A 23344-nucleotide genomic window follows, 5' to 3' on the forward strand; every position below is an offset into this window, starting at 1 on the left:
GCCCTAGTTCAGTTGGGGCGGGACTTGTCCCGGGGGCGGGCTCATTACGCCACTGCAGCTCTCATTGGCTGACGTTCGGAGTACCTTACCCCACCCCCACCCCCAGCCCCCTCTCCGCTTAGGCCTCCAGTACGGGAGGGCGTGGCTGGATGGGGAAGCAGTCCCAGTCTCACCTCTCATTGGTCCTTCGGATGGGCATTTCGAGTCTTTAAAGCGCCGGTCGGGGAGGGGAGCGGGCCCGTACGGGACCTCCCATTGGCCCCCGCGATGGCCACGGGGCGGGGCCCGCGGCGGCGTGCTGACGTTGCGCGCGTGCGCTCCCTCGCCACGTCCCTTCCTCCTCTACTACCGTCCCTCACGCGTTGGACTCAGCGCCGGAGGAAGAAGCTGCCGTCAGGTGAGCTAGCCTTTGGTGCCGCCATCTTGGGCAGGGCCGGGCCGCGGGAGTGGGACGAGAGGGTCTGGCCGTCGCGCTTTTTGTGCGCTTTCAGGGTTCTGCCGGGGCTCGAGGCCCCGTTCCCCGCCATCCCCGCTCACGGGCCCGGGCCAACGACCGCGGCGCGCGCCTCGGCTGCGGGGCGGTGGCGCCGCTGCGCATGCGCGCTGCCCGTCTGGCGCCGGCCGCTTGGGCGTTTGCGTCTCAGAGGCGCCGTTGCGCATGCGCTGCCCCCGCCCTCTCCGGGCAGTTTGGAACTCGGGGTTTGGAGGCGCGCGCCCGTGGCGGGGACGGTGCCGTGGGGGCGAGCGTGTCCCCGGGGCGCAGGCGCAGAGGCGGGGTGGCGGGCCGCCGGCCCATCGCCTCCGGAACGCCGGCCCCGCCGCGACTCTCCGTAGTCTGGGGCTCCCGGGTTGGGTGGGCGAGCAGGGGGAGCTCCCGCCTCACCTCCGTCCTCTCCCCGAAGCCAGACGCAGGCCGCCGTCCCGGGGCCCCGGTGCCCAGCCCGAGGTCCGAATGGCCGCCAATGTGGGGGACCAGCGGGGAGCCGAGTGGTGAGTGGTGTGGGGGCTTCCCCGGGGGGGGCATCCAGGAGTGTCTGCGGGGGGCCAGGAGGGGGTGCCCCCAGCAGCGTCCGGGCCCTACGGGCATGGGGGCCGTGTCTTGGGGCCCCCTTGGCCGCCCTGCCCCCGCGCCTCCGGGTTCCATGAGTCTGTGAGGTCATGTCCTGTGTGGCAGGGCGGCCCAGTACAGCCTGGGGAGCGGGCCGGCCAGGGAGAGCGCCATGGACGCGCCCATGCACGAGAACCCCGAGTGGGAGAAGGCCCGCCAGGCCCTGGCCAGCATCAGCAAGGCCAGCGCCACGGGCAGCTCGGCCAAAAACAGCAGCAACGGCCAAGTGGCTGCGGCCCAGGTGAGCGGGGCTGCCCCTGTGGGGGGGCGGGGGGGGCAGCCCCCGAGCATCTGGAGGTGATGGGAGCCCACCCCTGAGCTTCCTAACTGTGCTGAAGAGCATGAGGCCAGGTGGCCGGAGCGGAATCATTCTTGCCCCTTCCCCTCTTTTCCCCAAGTGTGTTTCGGAGCACCTGGGAGGAGGGTGTGTGTCTGTGTCCCTCACTCTGTGCCCTGCCCCCCCACCTGTGTCCCTTCAGTATGTGGCTCAGGCCGACGCCGCCGCGCTCCAGCAGCAGCAGTACTATCAGTGGTACCAGCAGTACAACTATGCCTATCCCTACAATTACTACTACCCTATGGTGAGTGCTGGGGGCTGGAGGGAGGGGGCCAAAGTGGAGTCCGCGTTGGCGTCCCCACTGACCGCTGGCCTGTCTCCTAGAACATGTACCAAAGCTATGGCTCCCCAGGCCAGTACAGTCTGACCACCACCTACGCGACAGCAGCACCGCAGCAGGCGGCGACCCCTGGGCAGCACCAGGGATCTCTCACCCAGGTAAAAAGCCTTAGGCTCCCACGATCTCAGCTCTGCTTCCCAGGAGCCAGAGGGCTGTGGCCTGTGTTTAAGCATTTGGGCTCTGGGCTGGGATCAGTCAGAAGGTCATAGATTCCTTGTTGGAAGGGACATCAGTCTACCTTTATCCAAACTCTTTGTTTGCCAGATGAGGACACTGAGGCCTGTGGAGGTGAAACACTTTCCCAGGGTTGTAGAGTTACTAAGGGTAAAACCCTGATCCTTCTTATTCAGTGCTCTTTCTGCTTAGTTAAGCTGTAGCTCATCTTGCCGGGCAGAGGGGATGACAAATCTCTGTTAATCCAGCTTTGGCTGCTGCCTCATGGGGAGATCCAAGGAGTCTCAGAGCCAAAGATTGCAGGGCCTCATAGGGCCTTGGATCACATGACTTAAGGGAAAGAGACCTGGGCTCTGGGCCAGAAGGCCTGGCTGAAAGCCTGGCCTCCAGCATTTATTGGAACGTGCTCCTGTGGGCCAATGTCTGTTTCCCCCACGTAAAGAGGGAATAGGGCCGGATGGCCTCCAAAGTCACTGGTGTGGGACAGAGAGCAAATTACTTTTCTAAACTTGAGCTTTCTTGTTGATAAAATGGAAATCCTTTGCACAGTCCCAGGGTACGTTGACATGGAAGGAGAACTCTTGCATTGGTCCAAAAGCACTCCGTTGATAGATTGCTGTTATACATCCCCAGCTCCATGAGCTTCTGCCCTTGTCTTTTATCTCTGGTCTTGGGTTTGCTCATCTGTCAAGTGGTAGGGCTGGCATTGGTGGTCCCAAGGACCCTTATTTGTCATATTAGCTATTGCCTCACACTGTCAGCCTCAGGGATTTTTAACCATGAAGAAATTTCTGGTGATTCTGAATTGGACAGGCAAAAAAAAAAAAACATTGTGTCTTTGTAGTCACTTCCTATGGAAATGTAGCATTTTCATCAGTTAAGGATCTTCAAAAAAAAAAAAAAAAAGCAACCCCAACAGTCTTCTGAGAAGAGGAGTCAGTAGGCACAGTGGGGGCCATAAATCCTTCCTCCCCTTCCCCCAAGCCAAATGTTTGGAACAGTGGGGTCAAACTTAAGTAGAAACAGATCTCTGTGGGTCACCTGTAAAAGTAGGAAAAAAAACAAAATAACACTGCGTTCTACATCTCGTTAAATATGTCTCGATTACCTTTTAAATATGTTTCATCTGTTTGAGGCCACCCTCATGGGCTAAGTGACTGGGGCCCAGAGTTTGATGTTTGGTTTAGACTGTGGCTTTGGCTGTTTAGATCTTCCCTGCAGTAACTACATTTCTTACCTTGCCAGCCTCCAGTTCCTGGCATGGAAGAAACAATGTCCTACCCAACCCCTCCTCAGCAGTTACCAGCAGCCCAGCCCCCTCAGCCACCTCCACCCCCCCAACACACAGGCCACACACTGGGGAGTGGAGCTCAGCCTGGGGCCTCCTCAGCTCAGCATGGACAAGGTAGCCCAGTCACCAGTCAGGCCTATGGGCAGCACAGTTACTCAGAACCTCCCAAGCCCAAGAAAGGACAGCAGCTGTGGAACCGTATGAAACGTGAGTTTCTGGGGGCTGTTGTCAAGTCATTTGGGGCTAAGAAGGCCTTGGTCAGATCATCATGTGGTCACTCAGTTTTAGAACAACCTCAGCTTATGGAAGCCCCAAGAGTAAATGTCTAAACATGGCATTTGCTTTCAGGGAGCTCCTGATAGAAGGGAAAGACAACTGCTCCCCCCACCCACAGGGTTAGGATGCACCGAAGTCTACTCTAGGCCTTCTTTGGAATTGCCTCCTTCCGTAATAAACCAGGGCCAAGGCTTGCTCTTCTTTCCCAAATGACAACCTATTGGTGCATCCTCATCCACTCTACTCTCCCCTGCTTTTTGGGAGTCCTGGAGCTTCATGAGGAGAAAGGCTGCTTTGACCCTTATTGTTGGCTGTTTCCTATCTTTCCCAGAAGCCCCAGGGGCAGGCAGTGTCAAATTCAACATCCAGAAACGGCCCTTTGTGGTCACCAGCCAGAACTTTAGCTCAAGCTCTGAGGGACAGCATGGCAACTTTGGGACCCAGGCCAATCCAGAGAAACCGCAGAGCCACAGGTGACCACTTTCCTCAGCCTACCTTGGGGCCTCTCCTAGCTTTCCAGCCTGTCCCACACTTCCTGTGAGTGTGGGGAAGGGTCAAGACCACGCTGAGCTTCTTTTTCCTGCCCTCTTGCAGCATACCCCAAAATCGGAACTTATCAGGGAAGCCTGAGGACTGGCCCCAAGACATGAAGGAGTATGTCCAGCGTTGCTTCACTGCCTGTGAGTCTGAGGAGGATAAGGACCGGACAGAGAAACTTCTCAAAGAGGTCCTGCAGGCCCGACTCCAGGATGGCTCGGCTTACACCATTGACTGGAGCCAAGAGCCACTGCCAGGGTCAGTGATGGGAAGGGGAGGCAGGGTCACATGTGCTTGGCCTCTTTTCTGAATTCCTCAGCTGTCTCATCTGCAAACTACACCTGATCCCATTTGTTTAGTGACCCTCCCAGGGTCTTTGAGGAGAACCCTGCACAAATAGCTGTCCCAATTGTGTCTCCTCCCTTTGAGACTGTCTCAGCTGTGGCAGGAGAGAGGGAGGGAGGCTCCCACAGGACTTGGCACTGACTGGCCTCATGGTGGCAGCAGCTCTTGGTCATTTGCTAACTGCTGGGTTGGAGGGGGTGTGTCCCTGTAGCCAACACTCCATTGCAAAGGTTTGAGGAGAATGGCTTTTCTTTCTCTCTTTTCAGGCTGAGTCGAGACAGCGTGACAGAGAGCCCCAAGAAGAAACGATGGGAAGCCTCTACCATGCTTCACCCTGCCCGGGGAGCTGGGGGAACGCCTCGGGGGGGTGGGACTCAGCCCCAGAGGGGGGCAGGGGGCACTGGCAGTGCTGGCCGGGGTCGTGGAAGCAGCTTTGCTACCAAATTTGGAAATCGGAATGTTTTCATGAAGGACAACAGCTCCTCTTCAAGCACAGACTCCCGCTCCCGCTCCTCCTCCCGTTCGCCTTCACGTCATTTCCGCCGCAGGTAAAGGGAATGGTGTTGTGTGGGAGATTCAGGCCAGATGGGGCCTAGCAGACAAGAACCCTTCATCTTGGCTGGAGACCAGGACTTGGCCTGACCTCACCTCACCATCTTTTTCCCTCCCCACCCCCTGTTTCCCTGTAGTGACTCACACTCAGACTCTGAAAGCTCCTACTCAGGCAGTGAGTGTCACCCAGGGGGCCGAAGAAATCCACCACCCAAAGGCCGGGGCGGCCGGGGTGCTCACGTGGACCGGGGTCGAGGGCGTGTGCAGCGTGGGAAAAGGTGAGACCTCTGGTTTCTGAGGTGAAAAATTATCACCTCGAATGTGGGAACATGAGAGGATTTAGGGTTAGGGTTAGAGGATGACCAGGGGATTCCTGAGGGACAGGAAGAACCAAGGCCTGAAAAGGGGAGTCGGAGGCAGTGTTGCATTGGGGATGGAAGACTTGGGCTGCCTCAGCTGAGCTGTATCTTGAGCCGCCCCCCAAAGGGGGTCAGCAAGTGCCACCTCCTGCAGGTAGCCTCCCTGGCCCTCCCTCTGATGCGTCCTAGTTCCCCTCTCCTCATTTTCATCTTCCCTGGAAGCTTTTTTGTGCTTGGGGCTCTTCGCAGTTTTCTAGTTTCATTCTCAGTGCCCTTGTTTGGTAACTGGCTTGGTTGTGTCTTAATGGTGGTCCTCTCATACAGGCATGACCTCATCCCTGCCAAGCGTAATCGCAAGAAGCCAGCAGCAGCCATGGAGTGCGAGGACCCTGAGCGAGAGCTGAAGAAACAGAAGCGGGCAGCCCGATTCCAACATGGGCATTCTCGGCGCCTCCGCCTGGAGCCTTTGGTGCTACAGATGGGCAGCTTGGATGGGGGGAGCACTGACCCTGACTGGAATGAGCTCAAGATTGTGGGGACCTGCCCAGACATCACCAAAAACTACCTCCGGCTTACCTGTGCACCAGATCCCTCTACTGTGAGGCCTGTGGCTGTAAGTGTGATTCTCAGGGCCCTCGGCCTTTATGTGGCTGAGCTGAGGGAGGAAACTTGGGTGGACCCAGGGCAGCCCTTTTCCTGAAGCAGACTGCATGATTGGGCTGCTAAGGAGTACCCACAGTTAAACTTTGCCCTGATGCTGGGGCATGCTTGGCCTCCCACTGCTGTCTTCTCATTGTGGGTACTCTCCATCGACCCAGTCCCCAGTCCTGCTCTTGAATCTCCTGTGCAGTTGGGGAGCTCCCTACAGTCTTTCCTCAGGCCTGAGCCCAGAATCACCTCCTCCCTTTCAGGTATTGAAGAAGTCGCTGGCCATGGTGAAGTCTCATTGGAAGGAGAAGCAGGACTATGCCTTTGCTTGTGAACAGATGAAGTCAATTCGACAGGACCTGACAGTGAGTCTTGTGGCCCAGCCCAGGCAGGGATCTGGGGGGTGGGGAGCTGGAGTAGTCTTGCCTTCAACGTGTCCTTCCTTCCTCAGGTACAAGGCATCCGAACGGAGTTCACAGTTGAGGTGTACGAAACACATGCCCGCATTGCCCTAGAGAAGGTGAGGGAGGCACAGTCCAGAACTGGTCCTTAGCCCCAGCCATCTGGTCTCAGTGTCTCTGACTTCCCGCCCATCTTTACTGACCTCCTCCTCTCACCTGCCTCACTGCAGTGCCACCATGTCTCCCCCATCCCTTGTCTACTTCACTCTCTGGTAGTGTCCTCTGTCTCCTCTGTGTCTGTTCTCCTGTCCAGATGAGCCTCTTTTATGATGGCTGGTACTGTTGTCCCCTTCAGGGTGACCATGAAGAGTTTAACCAGTGCCAGACGCAGCTGAAGTCACTGTATGCAGAGAACCTGCCAGGCAACGTAGGAGAGTTTACTGCATATCGCATCCTCTACTACATCTTCACCAAGAACTCGGGGGGTGAGCTTGGGTGGGTGCATGGATATCAGGGTGGAGGGGGTGGTTGGATGATTGCTTTAGAGGCACCGGGGGGCACTCACTCCTTCTCTTCCTGTAGACATCACCACAGAACTGGCTTACTTGACTCGAGAGTTGAAGGCAGACCCCTGTGTCGCCCATGCCCTGGCACTTCGAGCAGCCTGGGCTCTGGGCAACTACCACCGTTTCTTCCAGCTCTACCGGAATGCACCCTGCATGTCTGGCTACCTTGTGGACAAGTTTGCTGATAGGGAACGGAAGGCTGCTCTCAAGGCCATGATCAAAACGTATGTGAGGGCCGCCCAGTCCCCCTACATCCTCATTGCTGTATCTGCCTGCTCTTCATCTTGCCCCAGTCACTGGCACCCTCCCCCCCTTCCCAGCCCCCTCAGTTTCTCTCCTCCCCTGTTGCATTCTTCCTTCTCTTATCTTTGTCTTATCTCATTTGTGTCCCTGACTCATCCATCCTTCATCCTTCCCACCATCTCCTTTGTCATATCTGTCCTTTTGTCTCTTGTCTTCCTCTTAGCCCTCCACCCTTTCCTCTTGTTCCTTTCAAAGCCTCTATTCATATGTTTGTCATAGGCGGTTTCTGAGTTAGTTTGGAAGCATTATTAAGCTGTCACTGGGCTGAGTCAAAGATAAAGCCCAGCATCTGGTTGGGGGGTCCTCACGGGCCATCTAGTCCAGCCCGAACCTCCAAAGGAATCCCCTTTATTATGTCCTTGAGAACTGGTGATGCCGTTTGGCCTCGGAGAGTGCTCAGGGTATAGCTATAGTCATGGTTTTTCTTGCCCTTCAACCTTAGGGGGCCTCTTGGCAGCTTCTCCCCATCACTCCCAGGCCTCCCTCCTGGGACAAGTCTTGGAGTCCTTGCAGCTAGCTCTGATGCCTTGCCTGAGACATCTGCTTTGTAGGGCAGATGCCCCTGGTTTGGCTAACTAGTCCTCTGGGGTCCCCCTCTCAGGCAGCTCTTGAGCTAATTCCTGTCCTACTTGCAGTGTGGCTTCCAGAAGTGCACACAGGACTCTCCAGGTGGGGGCTGTGTAGGTGGACCCCAGGCCTCCTTGTGGCTGGATGTTGTGCCCCAGATGGCATGTGTGGTGCTGGCTCCTGTGGCACTAGAAGGTCGGGAAGGCCCCAGACTGGCTTCGCTATGTGGAGTGTAGGGGGAGGTCATAGACTTCCCCTGGATCCCCATGCAGTCTCATCTTCCTAGATGCAGCACATGTGGTGGGCTGTACTCAGATTTGTGGTGGCTGCCTTCGGGTCACTTGACCATCTCTGTCTCTGCCTTTATTTAGTTGAGTCATTGGTAGGATCATTAAGCAGCACAAAGTTCCTGAGACTCTGCTAGAGATGGCCAGATTGGGGTGCAGAACAAGCTATAATTCAGAGACCTTGGGTTCAAATTTCACTTCAGACAATTAGCTCTTTTTGTGACCTTGGGCAAGTTACTAAAGTCTCCTGGCCCCAGTTTTCTTATCTGTAAAAACAAACAGAGGCTGGACTAGATGGTCTCTGAGCTCCTTGCTAAGTAAAGTTCTGTATGCTTAAACCTTTCAGAGTGACACCAAGTCAAACATTCATGTCTCATCTTTGGTTCCAGCCGTTTGCATTTAGGTGGCATCCTCATTGTACAGACTTTCTTCTAACCCACATCTTTTTCGCTTGCCTGTTAAATGCATTGTTGAAGTCTAAGCAAACTAGAGTAGATATTTCCCTCATGTCCAGAAAGGCCAGTGGGATCTGATCTCTTTTAGGAGAAGCCGCCTCTGCTGACTCTCCTGCCTCCTCCAGCCCACCTACCCCCCTCGCATTTGCCGGTGTCTCAGGGTCATTCATCTGCTCTGGACTTAGCAGCCCCATCAGCCTCATTTGTGGTACCCAGTGAAGTTGTTTCTATGGGTCAGAGGACTTGGGGTTTTCAAAGACACTCAGTCATCTGTGTACTGGCTCACAGTGCCCTCTTAAACAGATGTTTCTCTATCCTTTACCACAGTCATGCCCCCCACTCCCTCAGCAGTGAGCCTAACCCACTTCCTGTCATTGATCCTCTTCTCCCAGACAAGCTGTTGAAAGAAGAACTCCCCCTTGGTAGTGTCTTCCTCTTTCCCCCAGCACATTGTGAACTTTAGTGTAACCTGCAATTTCCTATTCGTCTCTAGGTACTTGCTCTTGCTTCCATCTTCTGTATGTGGCCTTTTATTCTTTGCATTTAGTTTCATTTAGAATAAGGCTTGTCAAACTATAGCTCTTAGGCCTGTGAGTAGTTTTTACATTTTGGTTTTACAGTTTTATTAAAAAATGCAAGGAGTGAAGTAAATAAGCACTTACTAAGCACCTACTGTGTGCTAAGCACTTCGCAATTTCATCTCATTTGGTCCTCACAACATTCCTGAGAGGAAGATAACTATTTTTCCCCCCATTCTACACATGGAGAAACTGAGGCAGAGGTGAAGTGCTTTGCCCAGGGTCGCAGAGCTAGTAAGTATCTGAAGCTGGATTGCACCTCTGCTCTTTCTGATTCCTGGCCTGGTGCTCTGGGTACTGTGATGCCTCCTAACTGCCTAGGAGAGACAACAGAAACTCAGCCCACCCATAAAAAGTGGAAGGCCTTTATGCACATGAACCAAGGCAGATCTTGCCTAGGGAAAGGTCCCATGTCATCTACACTGCTTTCTTCAGGGTCCACTTCTTTCTGAGTCTTTAGAATCTCTCTCAGACCCTGCTATCTTTCCTGGCCAATTCTCCCTGCAGAATTTTAGACCATGGGGTCTTCGTGCTCTTTTGTTCGATGCTTTGGAAAAGCTCCCAAACCTGGGTTGCCCATGAGGCTGGGCCTGACTGGCCCAAAGTGCCCTATCAGACAACCCCCGGTGGCCTGACCCAGAGCCTCTGGTCTTTGGTGGCTCTGCTCTTGTCAGAGAGCCCCCTAGTGCCAACTGGAAGCTGCACTGCTCCCTGTCCTCCCTTTATGCTCTAGAGTCTGCTCTGAGAAAGCCTCTTCCAGCTATTTCTGAGCCTTGAATTCTGTCACTTCTCTCACGAATACCTCTTCCATAGCTGATGCTGCCCTGACTTCCCCCGTTAACTGCTCAGCTTATGGGGTTCATTCCCATAGTGTCCTGGATGTTGAGGCTTCACTTGGCTCCTTGCATTGTTCTCAAGCTTGGGAGCTCACCTCACCTCACTGGGCTCTCGGCATTTGAGTGTAGACAGGTGAGGTGGCCTCTTCCCTTCATGTTGTGGCCAGCTCTGGGACATCTAGCAAGAGCTATGGGTTGAGTAGTTTTCCTCCCTAGCTTTTCAGATTAAAGAAAGCCTTGTTTGCCAAAGGCCAGGCATATATTCTCCTGTCAGGATGACTCCTGATTTGGACAGGAACCCATCCTACCTGTCCTCAGGCAGTGCCCGGGTTAGGGCTGGGACTTGACTTCATGAAGGAACACTTGGACAAGAATTTGACTGGAAAATTAATTTGTGTCTCCACCAAGTTTTCCCATCAGTGAGTGGATTCCTTGGGAAATCTGTCAGAATGCCACTGGTTCAGATTGTAGGATTTAGAAGTGGGGGGAATCTTCCAGGACATCTACGCTGATGACCTGCTTTTACTGATGAGACCCATGGGGCCCCCAGGGAAAGGAGTCCCCAAGGTCCTGGAAGGAGCTGAGTACAGATTTGAACCCAGGTCTTCTGACTTGAAAGCTTGCTCTTGGACCCTGCCCCTGGGCCAGGCAGCCCAGATAATGCTTAGAGGGTATGCTCCTGAGGTGGTGCAGGGCTGCCCGGTCTGGGGTCTTCTCGATCCCCTTGACGTGTGCTGGCTGTTTCTGTTGCTTCCTTGTGAGCGAGCGTGTATATTCTGTATTCTGTGGCTGGCTGGTTAGTCCGTGCTGTGCATGTGTGTCTGGGCCGCACGTATATACGTGAACGTCCGGCTTCCTCTTGCTCTCTCCTCCTGCCTTGTAGGCAACTTGTTTCTCTTTCCCTCTGTCTTCTCCCAGTTCCACAGCCAGAGCTGTGCCCCTTCTGAGGGCCAGGAGCCTTGAACTCCTGGCTCCTTGGCTCTCTGCCCTTGTCTTTGCCCCCTTACTTTCCCTACCTCCCCGCACAGGTAAGTGGGAGTGCAGGATGCAAGAGTGGTATTGGCAGTGGCTGACTGGAGCCTTCTGCTCTGGGGGGAGGTCATTTGGGGCCCCACTGGGTCCCTCAGCTGGGACTGGGAGGTGGCGTGGGTGATGATGACCCATTTCCTGCGGGTCCCTGGACCTCATCTCTTCCCCTCGCCCTTCATCCATGTCTCCTCTTGTCTCCATAGCTTCCGCCCGGCGCTGCCCGTCTCCTTCGTGCAGGGGGAGCTGGCCTTCGAGGGCGAGGCCGCCTGCCGAGCCTTTCTGGCCCCCTTGGGCCTGGGCTACATGGGGCCCGACAACACCAGCATCGACTGCCGGCTCAGCGTGGCGCAGCTGCCCACCTTCTGAGCACCTGCAGGGGGTGGGGTGGGGCCTGGGGATTAGGAAGGACAAGAAGGGGCTGGTGGAGGTCTCTGCCCCCCCTGCCCCCCCATCAGCGTTTACTGGTTTAAACTGGTTTCTTTGAGCCACAGACTGGGATGTACGTATGGGAGAGGCCTGGCCGGAGCCTTTGCCTCCTCTCTCCCCGCCTTTGAAACCCCAGGGATTTTGTACAGAGAATTTTTCTACGTTTTTATTTTCTTGAGTAGGCCTTGGGTGGGGAGTGGGGAGGGTCTGGAGAGTGGGTGGTGGGCCGTGGGTCTGTAGGTCTGTCTGCCCTGATCTCTCACCCCCCCACTAACACTCTCTCAGTGTTTTCTCTCTTTCTCTCCTGAGCTCGTCCCAGGCGCCCGGCCGGTGCCCCATGCCCCCCCACGCAGGAGGGGGCTGGGGGGAAGAAGGAAGAGGGGGTGCCTTCAGCCAGCCTTGGGGGGACGACGACCCTTCCCCCGTCCTCCACCCTGCTCTCACCCCCGACCTTGAAGAGACTCTTGTTGCCCTTTCCCCTGAAGGGGGGGGCTTCATCTTGTCTGGGGCTGGGGGGAGTTACTTCAGACTGTACACCTACCCCCCCCACCCCGAAACGCTGCTGCAGCCAACAGGACGTCACCACGAATGCCAAGTCACCGCCGTGGGAGCCGCCGGGACCACAAGTCTGATGCATCTCAAGTTGTATTAAGTTGTCTCCATGTCTTGCTCCGTCCCCCCCTTCCCTCCCTTCCCAGTGTCTTGTTTTGATTTCTTCCCCTCCCCCCTCTTTTTTCCCCTTCCCTTTCTGGTTCTGCACAGGTAAAAAGGTCATCCCTCCTTTCCCCCTTCTTCTTGCCTCCATGGGTCACCAGGTCGCATCATTTCTTCCTTTGATATTTTATTTTTTTAAATTATTTTCCCCTTTCCCCCTTTCTTTTCACCCCACCCTTCTCCCCCTCCTTTTCTACCATGTAACTCAATAATGTGCAATGAGATCGAAAACAGCTGGACTGTCAGGCTGCCTCTCCTTTCCAGATGTTCCTGTTCCCTCTGACCCTCCCCCCTCCTCCCCACCATCCCTCCCGACCTTCCTTCCTTCCTCCCTCCCTTCTTCCCTGCAACCAAGGAGTGCTGAGCACGGTTTGGAAAAAAAATAACATAAAATTAAAGAAAAAAGAAGAGAGAGAGAGAGAGAGAGAATGAACACACTTTATGGATGCTGGTTTTTTTCAGCCTCACTGCTCTTTGTGGCCCCCATCTTGGTGGGCACTGCCAGGTGTTGGAGGGCCACTGGGGCAGGGAGGAAGGGGAAGAAGGGGCCTATTTGTTGGGAGCACCCTGCCTCCTCAAGTTGAAGGCAGGGCTCATGGCTAGGTTCTAGCGGAGAGCCCTGGGCTAGGATGAGGGACTTAGCAGGACCTGGGCTAATACGGAATAGCAGCCCCCAGCCCCTTGCAGTCCCCCCACAGAGCACAGCTGAAACTCTTCCACTGACTGACTGCCCAGCTCTGCCCCCTCCTCAGCCTCTGGCAGAGACAGGTGCCCAGGGCTCCCTCGAGGCAGTTTGGCCAAGGTGAGGTGAGGGCCCAATTCCTCCCGGGAGGGCTCTAGGACCTCCAACCCTTCAGCCCTCAGCCGCTGCTGCAGGGCTTGAGCCAAGCCCTGGAGGCCCGGACTTGGGACAGAGTATATCATCCTGTGGTCCAAGCAGGCCAGGTTCCGGAAATGAACCTCCCTTGGGTAATGGAAGCTGGGCCCCTGGACTAGGCGTCTCAGTGCTTGGGCAGCTGCGGCCACCTCCCCTGGGCTGGCCAGGCGCAGTAAGGCCAGTGTAAGGTGGAGGGCCTTGAGGCCCACCAGGCTGCTGCCCGTGGAGGCCTCCGCCTCAGTCAGGCGAGCCTGGGCCCTGGCCACTGCCTCCCGAAGCTCTGGGTCGGTGATCTTCAGGGCCACGAAATGTGTGGGGCGGAGCCGCTGGCGGGCTTCAGGACTGCCGCGGGACTCGGGCTCTGGTTCCGTGCTGCCGCCGGGGGACCTTCCCCAGGTGTCTGAGCTGCTGCTCGGCCGAGAGGCCTCCTTCCCTGGACGGCCCTCCTCCTCCTCCTCCGTCCCTGCTCGGCCCTCCTCCTCCTGCCCGCCGTCCTCCTCCGGGCCATCGGCTGCGGCCAGCCCGTCCAGGATGGTGGTGCCACGGCCCGCAGCCGAGCCGAAGACCAGGTCGGTGCGGGAGTCGCGGTCCCACACGAGGCGGCCGCGGTGTCGGAAGTAGCGGATGCGGTGCTGCGGCACGGCCAGCACCCCGGGGCCGAGCGCGGCCAGATCCTCGTCCCAGCAGAAGGCGGTGAAGGGCTCCTCCTGCACGCCGCGGAAGCGGTCCAGGTAGCCCACGGAGAAGTCGGCGGGGTCCAGGTGAGGGTCCCAGCGGATGCGGTCGATCACCGCCTGGGCCGTCTTCATGGGGGGCTTCTTGCCCTCGGGCCCCGACGGCGGCGCCGGCTGGAGGTCAGTCCGGGCTCCGGCTCCGGCTCCGGGGTGGGAGAGCCGGCAGCGGGCCCCGAAGTGGCAGCGGCCCTCCTGGTAGAACCGGCAGGTGGGCGCCGGCGCCCCCGCCTCCGCCATGCCGCCGCGCCCGGGGACCCAAGCGTCCTGGCCGCCCTTCCGGCCTCGCTGGGCACGCCCCTTCGGAGCCCGTAGCCTGGGTGAGGCCCTTAAAGGGACTGGCTCCCCGGAGGCCGGTCCGGGGGCTATCGCGCCCGCCAAAGAGGGCGCGTCGTAAAGGCCTCCCTAGGGGAAGCGCAGAGGCGGTCACTGTGGCCGCGGAGGCCCACAAGGGAGCCCGGCTGCCGTGGAACACAGCGCGCTCCCGGCCCGGCTGCCTCGGGGCTGGGCAGTCCGGGCCGGCTGCGCCCGCAGCCCGGTACCGGCTGGAAACACCGACGCCAAGCAGTCGACATAAATGGCTGACATTTCTTTATATATAAAGATTTTCTGGGCTGGGGGTGGGTGGGGATGGGGATTAGCTGGGCATGGAGGGGTGCTATACAGGGGGCATCATATAAAAAACTTCTGGTGCAAGGCCGGGGCCAGCCTGGGGCCCTGGCCAGGGTGCTGGGGACACGGCCAGCTGCCGGGGGCCGCCTACAGACCGATCACTTCCTCCAGGTCCTCCTCAGAGCCGAAGTCCGGCCGGGAGACCAGCAGCCCGCCGTTGGGGGCCCTCGGGGCAGCTCCCGCGTCGGCCAGGGCGCCCCGATCCATGACGCCTAGCACCTCCTCCAGGAGGGAGGGCCCCAGATCCAGGTGAAAGGACAGGAAAGGGTCTCCGGCGGCCGGCCGGGCCTCGGACTGGCCTTCGGAGGGCCGTGGGGGCTGCGGAGCGGTGGGGGGTGGCAGGGCTGGGCGCGCTGGGGACGGGGCAGCCGAGGGGGCTGGGGAGGGGCCCGGGGAGGGGCCGGGGGACGGGCCGGGGCCCCCGCCGCCGTGGCGGCTCAGGAAGGACGTGTCCCCGAAGGCGTCGCCCCCTCGTCCCACATGCATGGTGTGCCGAAAGTCCCCCAGCGGAGCGGAGATGGCATCTCGGTCCAAACGCTTCTTGGGCAGGGCCGGGCCCAGCTGTTTCAGGATGGGCATCTGGGAGAAGAGGGGCGCGGGTCAGCCCTGCGGGGTGGGGAGGCGGAGCGGGAATGTCCCCCCTCCTGAGTCAGGCGTCCCTGGAGCCCCGGGCTGAGGCTGTCCCCGCTCATCCCCAGCGGGAGGGCCTGGCTCCCCCGGGAGTCCCTCGCCCCTGCCCCTCCCCCTTGGCAGCTGTCTGCTTCCTCCAGCTGCATCACCTGGGCATCCTCCTCCTTCTCCACGTGTCCCTAGGTCACCCCCTCCCTCTGCAAACATCCCGGTCCCTCCCAGGCGGAAATCACACCCACCTGGATCCCGCTGGACTGGTTCTCCAGTTCCCGGAGAGGGCTGGGGGGTGGGGAGCCCAGCCAAATCTGAGCACCCTCTTCAACGTACCCAGTCTACCCTGCTCCCCCCCCGCCCACGTGGCTTCTTTGCCCAGGAGCTGGGCCCATCCACCCCACTGTCCCCCTTACTCTTTAGGGGGATCCTTGGGCCCCGGGAGGGTCCTCAGTCCTGGCCAGCTCCACTCTGCTGGGGCTGGGCCCCCTGGAGTCCGACACCAATCCCTCCTTTCACCTGGCAAAGGGAGAGCCAGTAGGGGCCTCAGGGACCCAGGAGTCTGAACACCCAGCTCTCGCTGCACTCAGGGACCCTGGCATCCAGCCTCCCAGCCTCCACCCCCTCAGGGATCCAGGCATCCGAGTCCCAGCCTACCTGGCCAGACCCAGCAGGTCAGCCCCAGTTTGAGGGGGCCATGGCAGGAAGGGCGGCAGGAGCGAGAGCCTGAGGATCAGGAGCCGACGCCCAGTCTGGCCCCTCTCGGGGTTGGGAGGGTTAAGTCCCTGGCCCCTCCTCCCCATCCCTCCCTGTGTCAGCCCCAAAAGTTTGGCTCTGGGATTTAAAGGGCCAGCTGTCCAGGAATTCCCCCCAGGGTGCTGGACCGCCCCCTGATTAGGGATGAGGGCAAGGGGGAGGAGGTTGGAATTTCTCTAGGGGCTTAGGAGCTAAAGGAGGCTTTGAGCTGCTGGAGGAGATGCTTCAGAGCCCCTCGGACATGCCCCTCCCCCTCTGTGCCCCCACTGCTCTGCTTCCTGGCCTGGAATTTCCTGGAGCCTGGGTTGGGAAGGAGTAATGACTTCCAGATTCAGCTGATGGGGGATGGGGGTGGTACTAGACAGGAGAAGAGACCTAGAGTCAGACGAAAGACAGCTGAGGGTCCTTTCAGGGGCAGGAACACAGGTCTCCCCAGCCTCCCTGCAACTGCCCAGCCAAGGCCGCCCTCTTGGGAGCCCTGGAGAACGAGGAACAGCAATCATCCCGGGATCCCTCCCCTCCCCCTTCCATTTCCATCCCCCTTCCCTGGGGGACTACCCTGAATCTGCTCCCTGCCTCCAGTCTCCAGCTCAAGAAGCTGGAAAGAGTTTCGAGTTCTGCCCCTCTGCCACCCACCCACTCACTCATTCATTACCAGGGAGCTCCCTAGACAATCCCTCCTCACTTTCTCTGGCTCCAAGGGATCTCCAGGGTCTTTTCCAGCTCTCAAGGTTGTTTTCTTCCACCTCCTTTACGTACACGTCCTGACTCTCCTTCTTTTGTGCCTCTTTGGGGCCTGCCACAAGAAGCCTGGGGTATTTTGGGGGAGATGTTGCTCATTCAGTGGAGCATTGAGAGGGAATGAGGAGTTGGGCTGTTGGGTTGGAGGGGAGACCCTGTCCTGGACTCTCCTCTTCTTAGCATCACCCAACGTGGCAAGTCCTGGGTGGGACCTGGAGGATGCACTGGTCAGAGACTGGACCCAGGAACCCCACATTCTCCCAACACAAGCCAAAGGGACCTTCATCATCATCTGCTCCCATCCCTCCTTTATCTGACAAAGAAGAAAGCCAAGATATTTAAGGAGCAGAGCCAGGACCCCAGGTCCCACTCACAGGCTCATGAGGACCTGGGGGGCTTAAACATTCCCTCATTTGGCAGAGCAGGCAAGTGAGGCCAGGGAGATAGCATCTCCTACGTGGCTCACAGAGTGACTGAGCACACATCTGGCGCCCAGAGTGTGGCTCCTCCGCCCTCCATGTTGGGCCTACATCTTGCACTATGGACCAATGGGAACCCAGTGACCTGGAATGAGCATTTATGAAGCATCTCTTCTGAGCTAGGCTTGGTGCTGGGGATACAAAAGCAACAGGAAAGAAAGGTCCGGGCACCCCAGGGTCCTTGGTGTCTACTAGGCTGATTTTTTTCAGCTTGTCCCTGTGGATATAACCTTCTCTTTTCAGTTTCCTCATTTGTAAGACAGGGATGAGCCCCCTCTTCCTCCTGCCTAGGCAGAATGTCTGTCATTTCAATCTTAAAGTTAATGGAGATGGATGGGAGCTACTGTTGTCAGTTTAGTTCTCCTCTTGAGTGTGTGACTGGGGGAAGGGGAGGAAAGAAGGGAGGAAGAGACCCTTGGTCCTTGGGGCTAGGGAGCTAGATTCAGGGTCAGGTCTGGGAGGGCTAAAGGATGGGGAAATGATGCAGAATTGCCTCTGGTGGGATGTCGAGTGAAGCTCTTGCCTCCTCAAAAACTTGGAAGTGGAGAGTTGGGTCACATTAGTGGAATTGGGAGGAGTTCCAGAAGAGATCCCTAATGCAAGGAGGTGATCGAGGGCCCAGCGGAAGGTTCAGAGGAGACTGGATTCCAGCTCTAGCTTTGTCTTCTATTTGCTCTATAACCTTCAGTGTCCCCCTCTCTAGAGGATAGGTGTGCGTTGGCTTCCAAGCACCCAATTAACATGGACTTGGCAGTTCTATTGGAATGTTAGGTGGAGCCTCCCTTCAGGAATAACTGTGTGATTCTGTTTGGAGTTGATAAGCTGTGATGTTTAATATAAAATTTTGGAATAATCTCTTTGTTCTCTCTGAAGTAAACTCAGAGAATGCCTTTCCTATGTCAGCAAAAGCCAGCCAAGGCCGACTCTACACTCCTTAAGGAGACCTTTAACCTAAGACACTATATCTTGAATAATGAGACTTTCCTTTGAATCTTATTATCTGTAGACACATACTATGTTATGGCATATTAATGGTAAAGAAAATATAGACATCTTAGGTCATAATTTCTATTGAACATTGTTTACCCTTTCCTATGTCAATTATCTGTTTAGGGGAGGAAGCCTGCCACTTACTAGTGGTGGGGTTTCTTTCCTTATCACCGAGACATATGCTTACCCAGCCTGAAATCCCAAGGCCTGACCAACATTGCTTTGTTAATTGTCCAGTCTTACTGAATTTATGGTTTGCTTAATTAGGAGAGTTTCTTTCTCACGGCAAAATGTATATAAGCCAGAAGATTTCTGCACTGGGTAGCCAGAACATTTCTGGCTCCATAATGCATTATGTTACCGTTTTCTTTAATAGGGAATTGATCAATTAATTAATTAAATCATAAAATGTATGCATTTAGCCTGTTGCCTTTTCTCTAACAAAGTTTTCAGGTCAACAGCTGTTATCAGCCCCTAGTCCTTGAGGAGGTCTCAGAATCAGATATGGATGCATGGATGGATGGATGGGTGGATGGAAGGATGGATGGATGGATGGATGGATGGATGGATGGATGGATGGATGGATGGACAGACAGACACAGGGGCCTACCACCATTTCTCTGTACTTTATGAAGCTGAAACCACAGGCAGATCTCATAGACATTCCCTCTTCCTATGCCTCATGCTTTTAGGCGACCACATAGGACTTCCTGAAATATTCTACCCCCACCTCCCACCCCCAGACCAGTCTCTGCGGACCAATGGTGTGGGACCAGGATCATTATGGAGCTGTTGGGCCCTGGGCCTGGAAAGGGGGCCCTGAAAGTGTGTGGAATTTCACCCTCCAGGCTTGCCAGGCTTCAGCCAGAAGTCCCCCCAGGGAAACCACTACCAATCCAGCCAGGATCAGTCGGATGAGGTTGGACACAGTATAATCCTGTGAGGTGGGACCTGTGGGGATAAGGCTGTTATTGGCTGAGTCTCTAAGGCATAGCTCGGAACTTAGGCTCTATCCTTGCATGCGATCTCTGGCTTAGGGGTCCCCCTTGACCTCAATAAGCTAGCTGAGGCTCCAGGCACATTGAGGCAACTTGTTTAAGGGAGCTTCTCTCCTGGAAGCCAGACTCTCAGTTCCTAAGATGCTCCTCCCAGTTTTCTGGTCATGGAGTCCCTGAGTCAGAAGGGAGGCAAGGATAGGGAAATACAGAGGTCTCCTCCCCCTAGATTTGAGAGGTCTGGTTGGCTCACCTATTGGGATGTCCACCTTCTCTGGGGAAATGTGGGGGGATGTGGGAGCTCCTGGGACTGGGGAAGAGAGAAGGGAGAGGGTTAGGGGCTCGCCAACCTCCCTGTGTCTATCCTGAGACCTCCTCCACCCACAGCCTGAGCATCCTTTCTTCTGTTTGTCATTATCAGAGGGAACCCAGAAGTTCAGTTTGCATGGGCTCATACAGATCACTGAGTCGAATCTCCTGATTTATACAGATGAGAAAAGAAGCAAGGAAGGCTGTACTGCCGAGTATCCTGAGCACAGAGTCGTTCATCCAGATGCTTCTCTCATGGGCCACCCAGACTCTTCTCCAGTTCTTTTCATCTCCCTGGGGAGAATCCTGACCCTGAGTCCCCCCCCACCTCCATGAGGGCAGCTGACCAGTGAGAGTTAGGGGGGCACAGGTGCCACCTTTGGGAGCCTTTGACCTGGAACTTGGAGGTCCCCTTACTTACCTGCTGGAGTATTTGACTCACTTGGGGAGAGGGTTTGAGGGTTTCCTAGGAATAGGGAAAAGGAAAAGATATCTCTCTTCTCTGTCTCATCTGGACCTCAGAGAGCAGAGGTGAGTGGAAGTTAGCACACCCCCATCTTACAGTTAAGGGGCATGCCACCGAATCCCAAGTGACAGAGCCAAATTCGGATCCAAGTTTGGTTCCAAAGCCACTCCACCACACTGCCTTGAGATCATCCCAAGTCTCTCCCTGCTCCCAGCTCAGCTCAGTCTGACTCAACTCATTTGAGTGTTCCAGTAAGAAGCACTCTACCCATTGTCAGACTCTGGGACCCCTCAATGAGCTCTCTGACCTCTGCTGGGGTGGGGCCTTGAGGACTGCTGGACTGGGAATCCTTTACCTTTGACCCTGAGTTCCAGGGGGTCACTGGGGGCCGTCCACAGGTAGGGGAAGTGACTGTCAAAGCCATAGCATTGGTAGGTGCCTTTGTGGCTGGTGGTCACGGCAGGGATGCGAAAATGGACAGGAGATGCCCCTTCCTGGGTCTTCCAGATGCCTGCTCTTCCCTCCTTGGCTATAGTAAACATATTAAAGCCGAATTCGGAGCTGCAGGAGAATGTCACACTCTCCCCAGAAGATACCTCAGTGCCAGGCACGATGGAGAAGGAAGGTTTGTCATACAAGCCTGGGAAGGAGGAGACAGAAGGTCATAGGAGACCTCCTTCTCCTGGTGAGCTGTGCCTGTGTGTACAGGTGTCTACAAGAGTGTGTGTCAGTGTGTATGAGTGCGTGTGTTTGTGAGCATGTGTATAAGTATATGTGTGTGTATGATCGTGTGTGTATGTGTGTGACTGTAAGAGTGTGTGTGTGACTGTGTGAGAGTATATGTGTGTGTGAGCATGTGTGAGTATGTATGTGAGCGTGCATGTGTATGATTGAGCATGTATGTATGTATATGTAGGAGCATGTGTATGTGAGAGTATGTGTGTGACTGAATGTGAGAGTATGTGGGTATGAGTATGTGAGCATGTGTGTATGTATGTGTGTGAGTGTATATGTGTGTGACTGAGCAGGTATGTATATATGAGTGTGTTTTCATGAACGTGTGTGTGAGAGTATGTGTGTGACTGAGAATGTGTGTGTGTATGTATGTGAGGGTGTATGTGTATGTGTGTGAGGGTGTGTTTGTGTGAGAGTGTAGGTGAGTGTGTATGTGTGTGTGTGTGTGTGTGTGTGTGTGTGTGTGTGTGTGTGTGTGTGCCCCCAGGCTCAGTCTTCTTCCTCTTCCCCTGCCTGGAAGATAACCTCCCCCCACCTCTGCCCCAGGGCTCTCTTCTTCCCACCCCAGCTCCCAGCTTCAGGGCCTGGTGGTCTCAGCAGGATTTCCCCCTCACCTGTCACCACAAGCTCCAACTGGTTGCTGGGCTGTGACCAGTAGCTCCCATTCCTGTAGGAGCATCTGTACCTGCCTGCAATGTTGGCCAAGGCACTGCCCAGGGGAAACCGTGCCCGGGCTTCTGGCCCTGGAAGGCCAGGCTGGTCCTGGTAGTCCCCAGGGGAGTCCAGTCGCTCCAGGCGGTACATGTCAACTCCAGGGAGACCTTGGCACCACAGGACCACATCCGCACCCCAGGAAACCATGGAATGAGGTTTTGCCCAGAGGATCGGTTTGGAGAGTGCGACTGGAAGAGAATGAGTCCAGAGCCCCAGGGCTGTCACTCACTCTACTCCTCCCCACCCCATCTAAGCCTTCCTTACTGGCTCAGCTCAGTCCAGTCCAGAGCCCTGGCCTCCCCCCCTGCTGGGGTAGGGTAGGGGGCTGGCATGTTGAGTGGAACATCCAACTGTGCTGATCAGGGAGAGGGGCTGGGGGGGACTCACCTATACGTGCTGTGATCCCCAGGCTCAGAAACAGCCCTATGGGAGAGAATCTGATGAGACAGATTCCCCTCCTGGAAATGGGAGAGGTGTTTCCCTGGGTTTTGACTATTGGGCCTCTAAGAGTCAGGAAATATTTACTGGAAGGGACCTTAAGATCATGGAGTCTGACCTCTAATTTCACAGAGAGGGAAACTGATGTTTAGAACAGGAGAGTGACTTGCTCATAGTGGCCGAGCTGTTCTGGGCAGTTCTCTTCCCCACTCAGCCTGCCCCCTCGGGATCTCCTAGGTCCCTCCCCACTCAGTCTGCCCCCTTGGGATCTCCCAGCTCCCTCCCCACTCAGCCTGATCCCTCGGGATCTCCCTTTCTCCATCAGAACCCTCTCCCACTCTCTTGAGACTCACCAAAGGAAAGTAGGATGGGGAGAGAGGAACCCATGGTTCTGGCCAGGGTCTCCAGGGAGGTAAGAGGACAGAGGGAATCCTTGTATCCTCACCCCTAAAGAGACAGCATAATGGGGCCCCAGGTGAGGGAGATCCTAGTCATTTGGTCTGCTTTTGGAGGGGGAGCATTTATCTCCCTGCTCAGCATTCTCCCACTTCCTGCTGGGATGACCATTGGCTTCCTCCTCGGATGTGGTGACTCTACCCAAGGAGGTGGGAGGGTCTCTTCGAGCCTTTCCCTTCCCATGTACAGCCTCCGTGCAGTCTGCTTAGCCTGGACCTAGGCTAGAGAGCAGGGAGTCTGAGGAGTCTGGCAAAATCTTCTTTGCCCCGGCCTCAGTTTGCTGCTCTGCACTAAATGTGTGAGGTCCCTTGTGGATCTGGAAGTCTATGCTTCTCTTTGCTTCTTTGCTTGATTCATTTCTCCCTTTTCTTGGGATCCTTACCCCCCCCTCCCAACTTCTAAGTGGGCCTGCCCTCCTCTTCCCCTCCCTCCTCTCCTTTGACCTCCCCTCCCTTCAGCTCCATCCTCCTCTTCCCCTCCCCTCCCTTCTCTCCTTTTTCTTTTAGTCTCTTCCTACCCCTCCTCCATGACTTGTTCTCCCCCCTTCACATCTCTGGCCCCTGCTGCCCTCTGATTCATGTCTCCATAGACCAGCGAAACTTACCCAAAGATGGTCCTGCCTGAAAAGAAGCTGAGAAATGATTGTTTAGCTCTGTTGCTTGACAGACGGTGCAACTGAGGCCCAGCAAATCTGAGTCATCAGAGTCAGGGGCAGAGCTCATGGCTCTGTTGGACCAACATTAGTCTAATGTGAAACACTAGGGAGGGGGCCAAGAACTCCTGTTCAGGGAGGTGGGAACTGGAACTAGAAGATATCTTAGGGATCACTGCATTTTACACAGAAGGAAACTGAAGCCCAGAGAGGAAGGAGAGTGACTTAAGTTGCCTCATACAGTGAATAAAAGGCAAACCACGTAGCTGCTTCCTTACAGAGGCCAAGCCAGCTTTTGGTACCCCATCTGCCCCAATCCTGGCTGTTCCAACTCTTAGGTAAAGCTTTGCTCTATTAGACAAACAAAACTCAGTATATGCTTACTATGGAGGGGAATGGGGAGCAGCGACCCCTCAGGAGTGGGTAGAGATGCCCCACCTTCTGCCCTAGGCCTGGTCTCAAGGAGACTGCTACTGGTTCTTCATTCATTTTTAATCCCCACTGGCTGTAGTCTTGTCTGCATTGCACCTCTCTACCCCTTTTCCCCTCCTTTGACAGACCTCCCATACCCCCACCAACTCCA

The 23344-nt window shown here is 56.1% G+C and overlaps 4 protein-coding genes across 17 annotated transcripts; 1 reads left to right on the forward strand and 3 right to left on the reverse strand.

Annotated features, from left to right (window-relative positions):
- The first annotated feature begins 200 nt into the window (after window positions 1–200).
- On the forward strand, window positions 201–12566 carry LENG8 (leukocyte receptor cluster member 8). Of its 7 annotated transcripts, XM_072607505.1 has the most exons (16): window positions 338–397; window positions 907–990; window positions 1175–1349; window positions 1588–1689; window positions 1770–1883; window positions 3205–3457; window positions 3858–3999; window positions 4121–4321; window positions 4675–4956; window positions 5098–5238; window positions 5644–5932; window positions 6231–6332; window positions 6419–6487; window positions 6724–6853; window positions 6951–7158; window positions 11193–12566. In XM_072607505.1, the coding sequence occupies exons 2-16, from the start codon at window positions 953–955 to the stop codon at window positions 11353–11355; spliced, it is 2409 nt and encodes an 802-aa protein (XP_072463606.1). In that variant the 5' UTR covers window positions 338–397; window positions 907–952; the 3' UTR covers window positions 11356–12566. The 7 variants fall into 7 exon arrangements, with proteins under 7 accessions (XP_072463599.1, XP_072463601.1, XP_072463603.1 ...); XM_072607498.1 differs by lacking the exon at window positions 11193–12566 and having other exon boundaries at window positions 201–397; window positions 903–990; window positions 1507–1689; window positions 6951–8988; XM_072607500.1 differs by lacking the exon at window positions 11193–12566 and having other exon boundaries at window positions 203–397; window positions 903–990; window positions 6951–8988.
- LENG9 (leukocyte receptor cluster member 9) lies at window positions 12550–14136 on the reverse strand. Its single transcript, XM_072607515.1, has one exon. The coding sequence runs from the start codon at window positions 13975–13977 to the stop codon at window positions 12754–12756; it is 1224 nt and encodes a 407-aa protein (XP_072463616.1). The 5' UTR covers window positions 13978–14136; the 3' UTR covers window positions 12550–12753.
- Window positions 14137–14311: 175 nt separating this feature from the next.
- CDC42EP5 (CDC42 effector protein 5) lies at window positions 14312–15816 on the reverse strand. Of its 3 annotated transcripts, none has more exons than XM_072607516.1 (3): window positions 15688–15816; window positions 15447–15549; window positions 14312–14988 (listed from the first exon to the last, which is right to left on the reverse strand). In XM_072607516.1, exon 3 carries the CDS (start codon window positions 14986–14988, stop codon window positions 14497–14499), a length of 492 nt encoding a protein of 163 aa, XP_072463617.1. In that variant the 5' UTR covers window positions 15447–15549; window positions 15688–15816; the 3' UTR covers window positions 14312–14496. The 3 variants fall into 3 exon arrangements, with proteins under 3 accessions (XP_072463617.1, XP_072463618.1, XP_072463619.1); XM_072607517.1 differs by having other exon boundaries at window positions 14312–15015; window positions 15688–15813; XM_072607518.1 differs by lacking the exon at window positions 15447–15549 and having other exon boundaries at window positions 15688–15787.
- Window positions 15817–18607: 2791 nt separating this feature from the next.
- On the reverse strand, window positions 18608–22330 carry LOC140503485 (platelet glycoprotein VI-like). 6 transcript variants are annotated; one of them, XM_072607511.1, is made up of 7 exons: window positions 22007–22192; window positions 21603–21638; window positions 21116–21403; window positions 20122–20295; window positions 19722–19766; window positions 19245–19301; window positions 18608–18947 (listed from the first exon to the last, which is right to left on the reverse strand). In XM_072607511.1, exons 1-7 carry the CDS (start codon window positions 22038–22040, stop codon window positions 18778–18780), a joined length of 804 nt encoding a protein of 267 aa, XP_072463612.1. In that variant the 5' UTR covers window positions 22041–22192; the 3' UTR covers window positions 18608–18777. The 6 variants fall into 6 exon arrangements, with proteins under 6 accessions (XP_072463612.1, XP_072463609.1, XP_072463614.1 ...); XM_072607508.1 differs by having other exon boundaries at window positions 20122–20406; window positions 22007–22165; XM_072607513.1 differs by lacking the exon at window positions 19245–19301 and having other exon boundaries at window positions 22007–22330.
- Window positions 22331–23344: the final 1014 nt, after the last annotated feature.

Source organism: Notamacropus eugenii, chromosome 5 (assembly GCF_028372415.1).
Source record: "Notamacropus eugenii isolate mMacEug1 chromosome 5, mMacEug1.pri_v2, whole genome shotgun sequence".
In the NCBI taxonomy this organism is placed as follows: domain Eukaryota; kingdom Metazoa; phylum Chordata; class Mammalia; order Diprotodontia; family Macropodidae; genus Notamacropus; species Notamacropus eugenii.

Bases quoted from the DNA above. Each gene is read 5' to 3' on its own strand.
- LENG9 (XM_072607515.1), bottom strand. From the start codon at position 13,977: ATGGCGGAGGCGGGGGCGCCGGCGCCCACCTGCCGGTTCTACCAGGAG.
- LOC140503485 (XM_072607508.1), bottom strand. From the start codon at position 22,040: ATGGGTTCCTCTCTCCCCATCCTACTTTCCTTTG. The intron at 21,639-22,006 runs GTGAGTCTCAAG...TCTCTCCCATAG, and splicing joins CCCCATCCTACTTTCCTTTG to GGCTGTTTCTGAGCCTGGGG. The intron at 21,404-21,602 runs GTGAGTCCCCCC...ATTCTCTTCCAG, and splicing joins GGGGATCACAGCACGTATAG to TCGCACTCTCCAAACCGATC.
- CDC42EP5 (XM_072607516.1), bottom strand. From the start codon at position 14,988: ATGCCCATCCTGAAACAGCTGGGCCCGGCCCTGCCCAAGAAGCGTTTG.
- LENG8 (XM_072607498.1), top strand. From the start codon at position 268: ATGGCCACGGGGCGGGGCCCGCGGCGGCGTGCTGACGTTGCGCGCGTG. The intron at 991-1,174 runs GTGAGTGGTGTG...CCTGTGTGGCAG, and splicing joins GACCAGCGGGGAGCCGAGTG to GGCGGCCCAGTACAGCCTGG. The intron at 6,333-6,418 runs GTGAGTCTTGTG...TTCCTTCCTCAG, and splicing joins CAATTCGACAGGACCTGACA to GTACAAGGCATCCGAACGGA.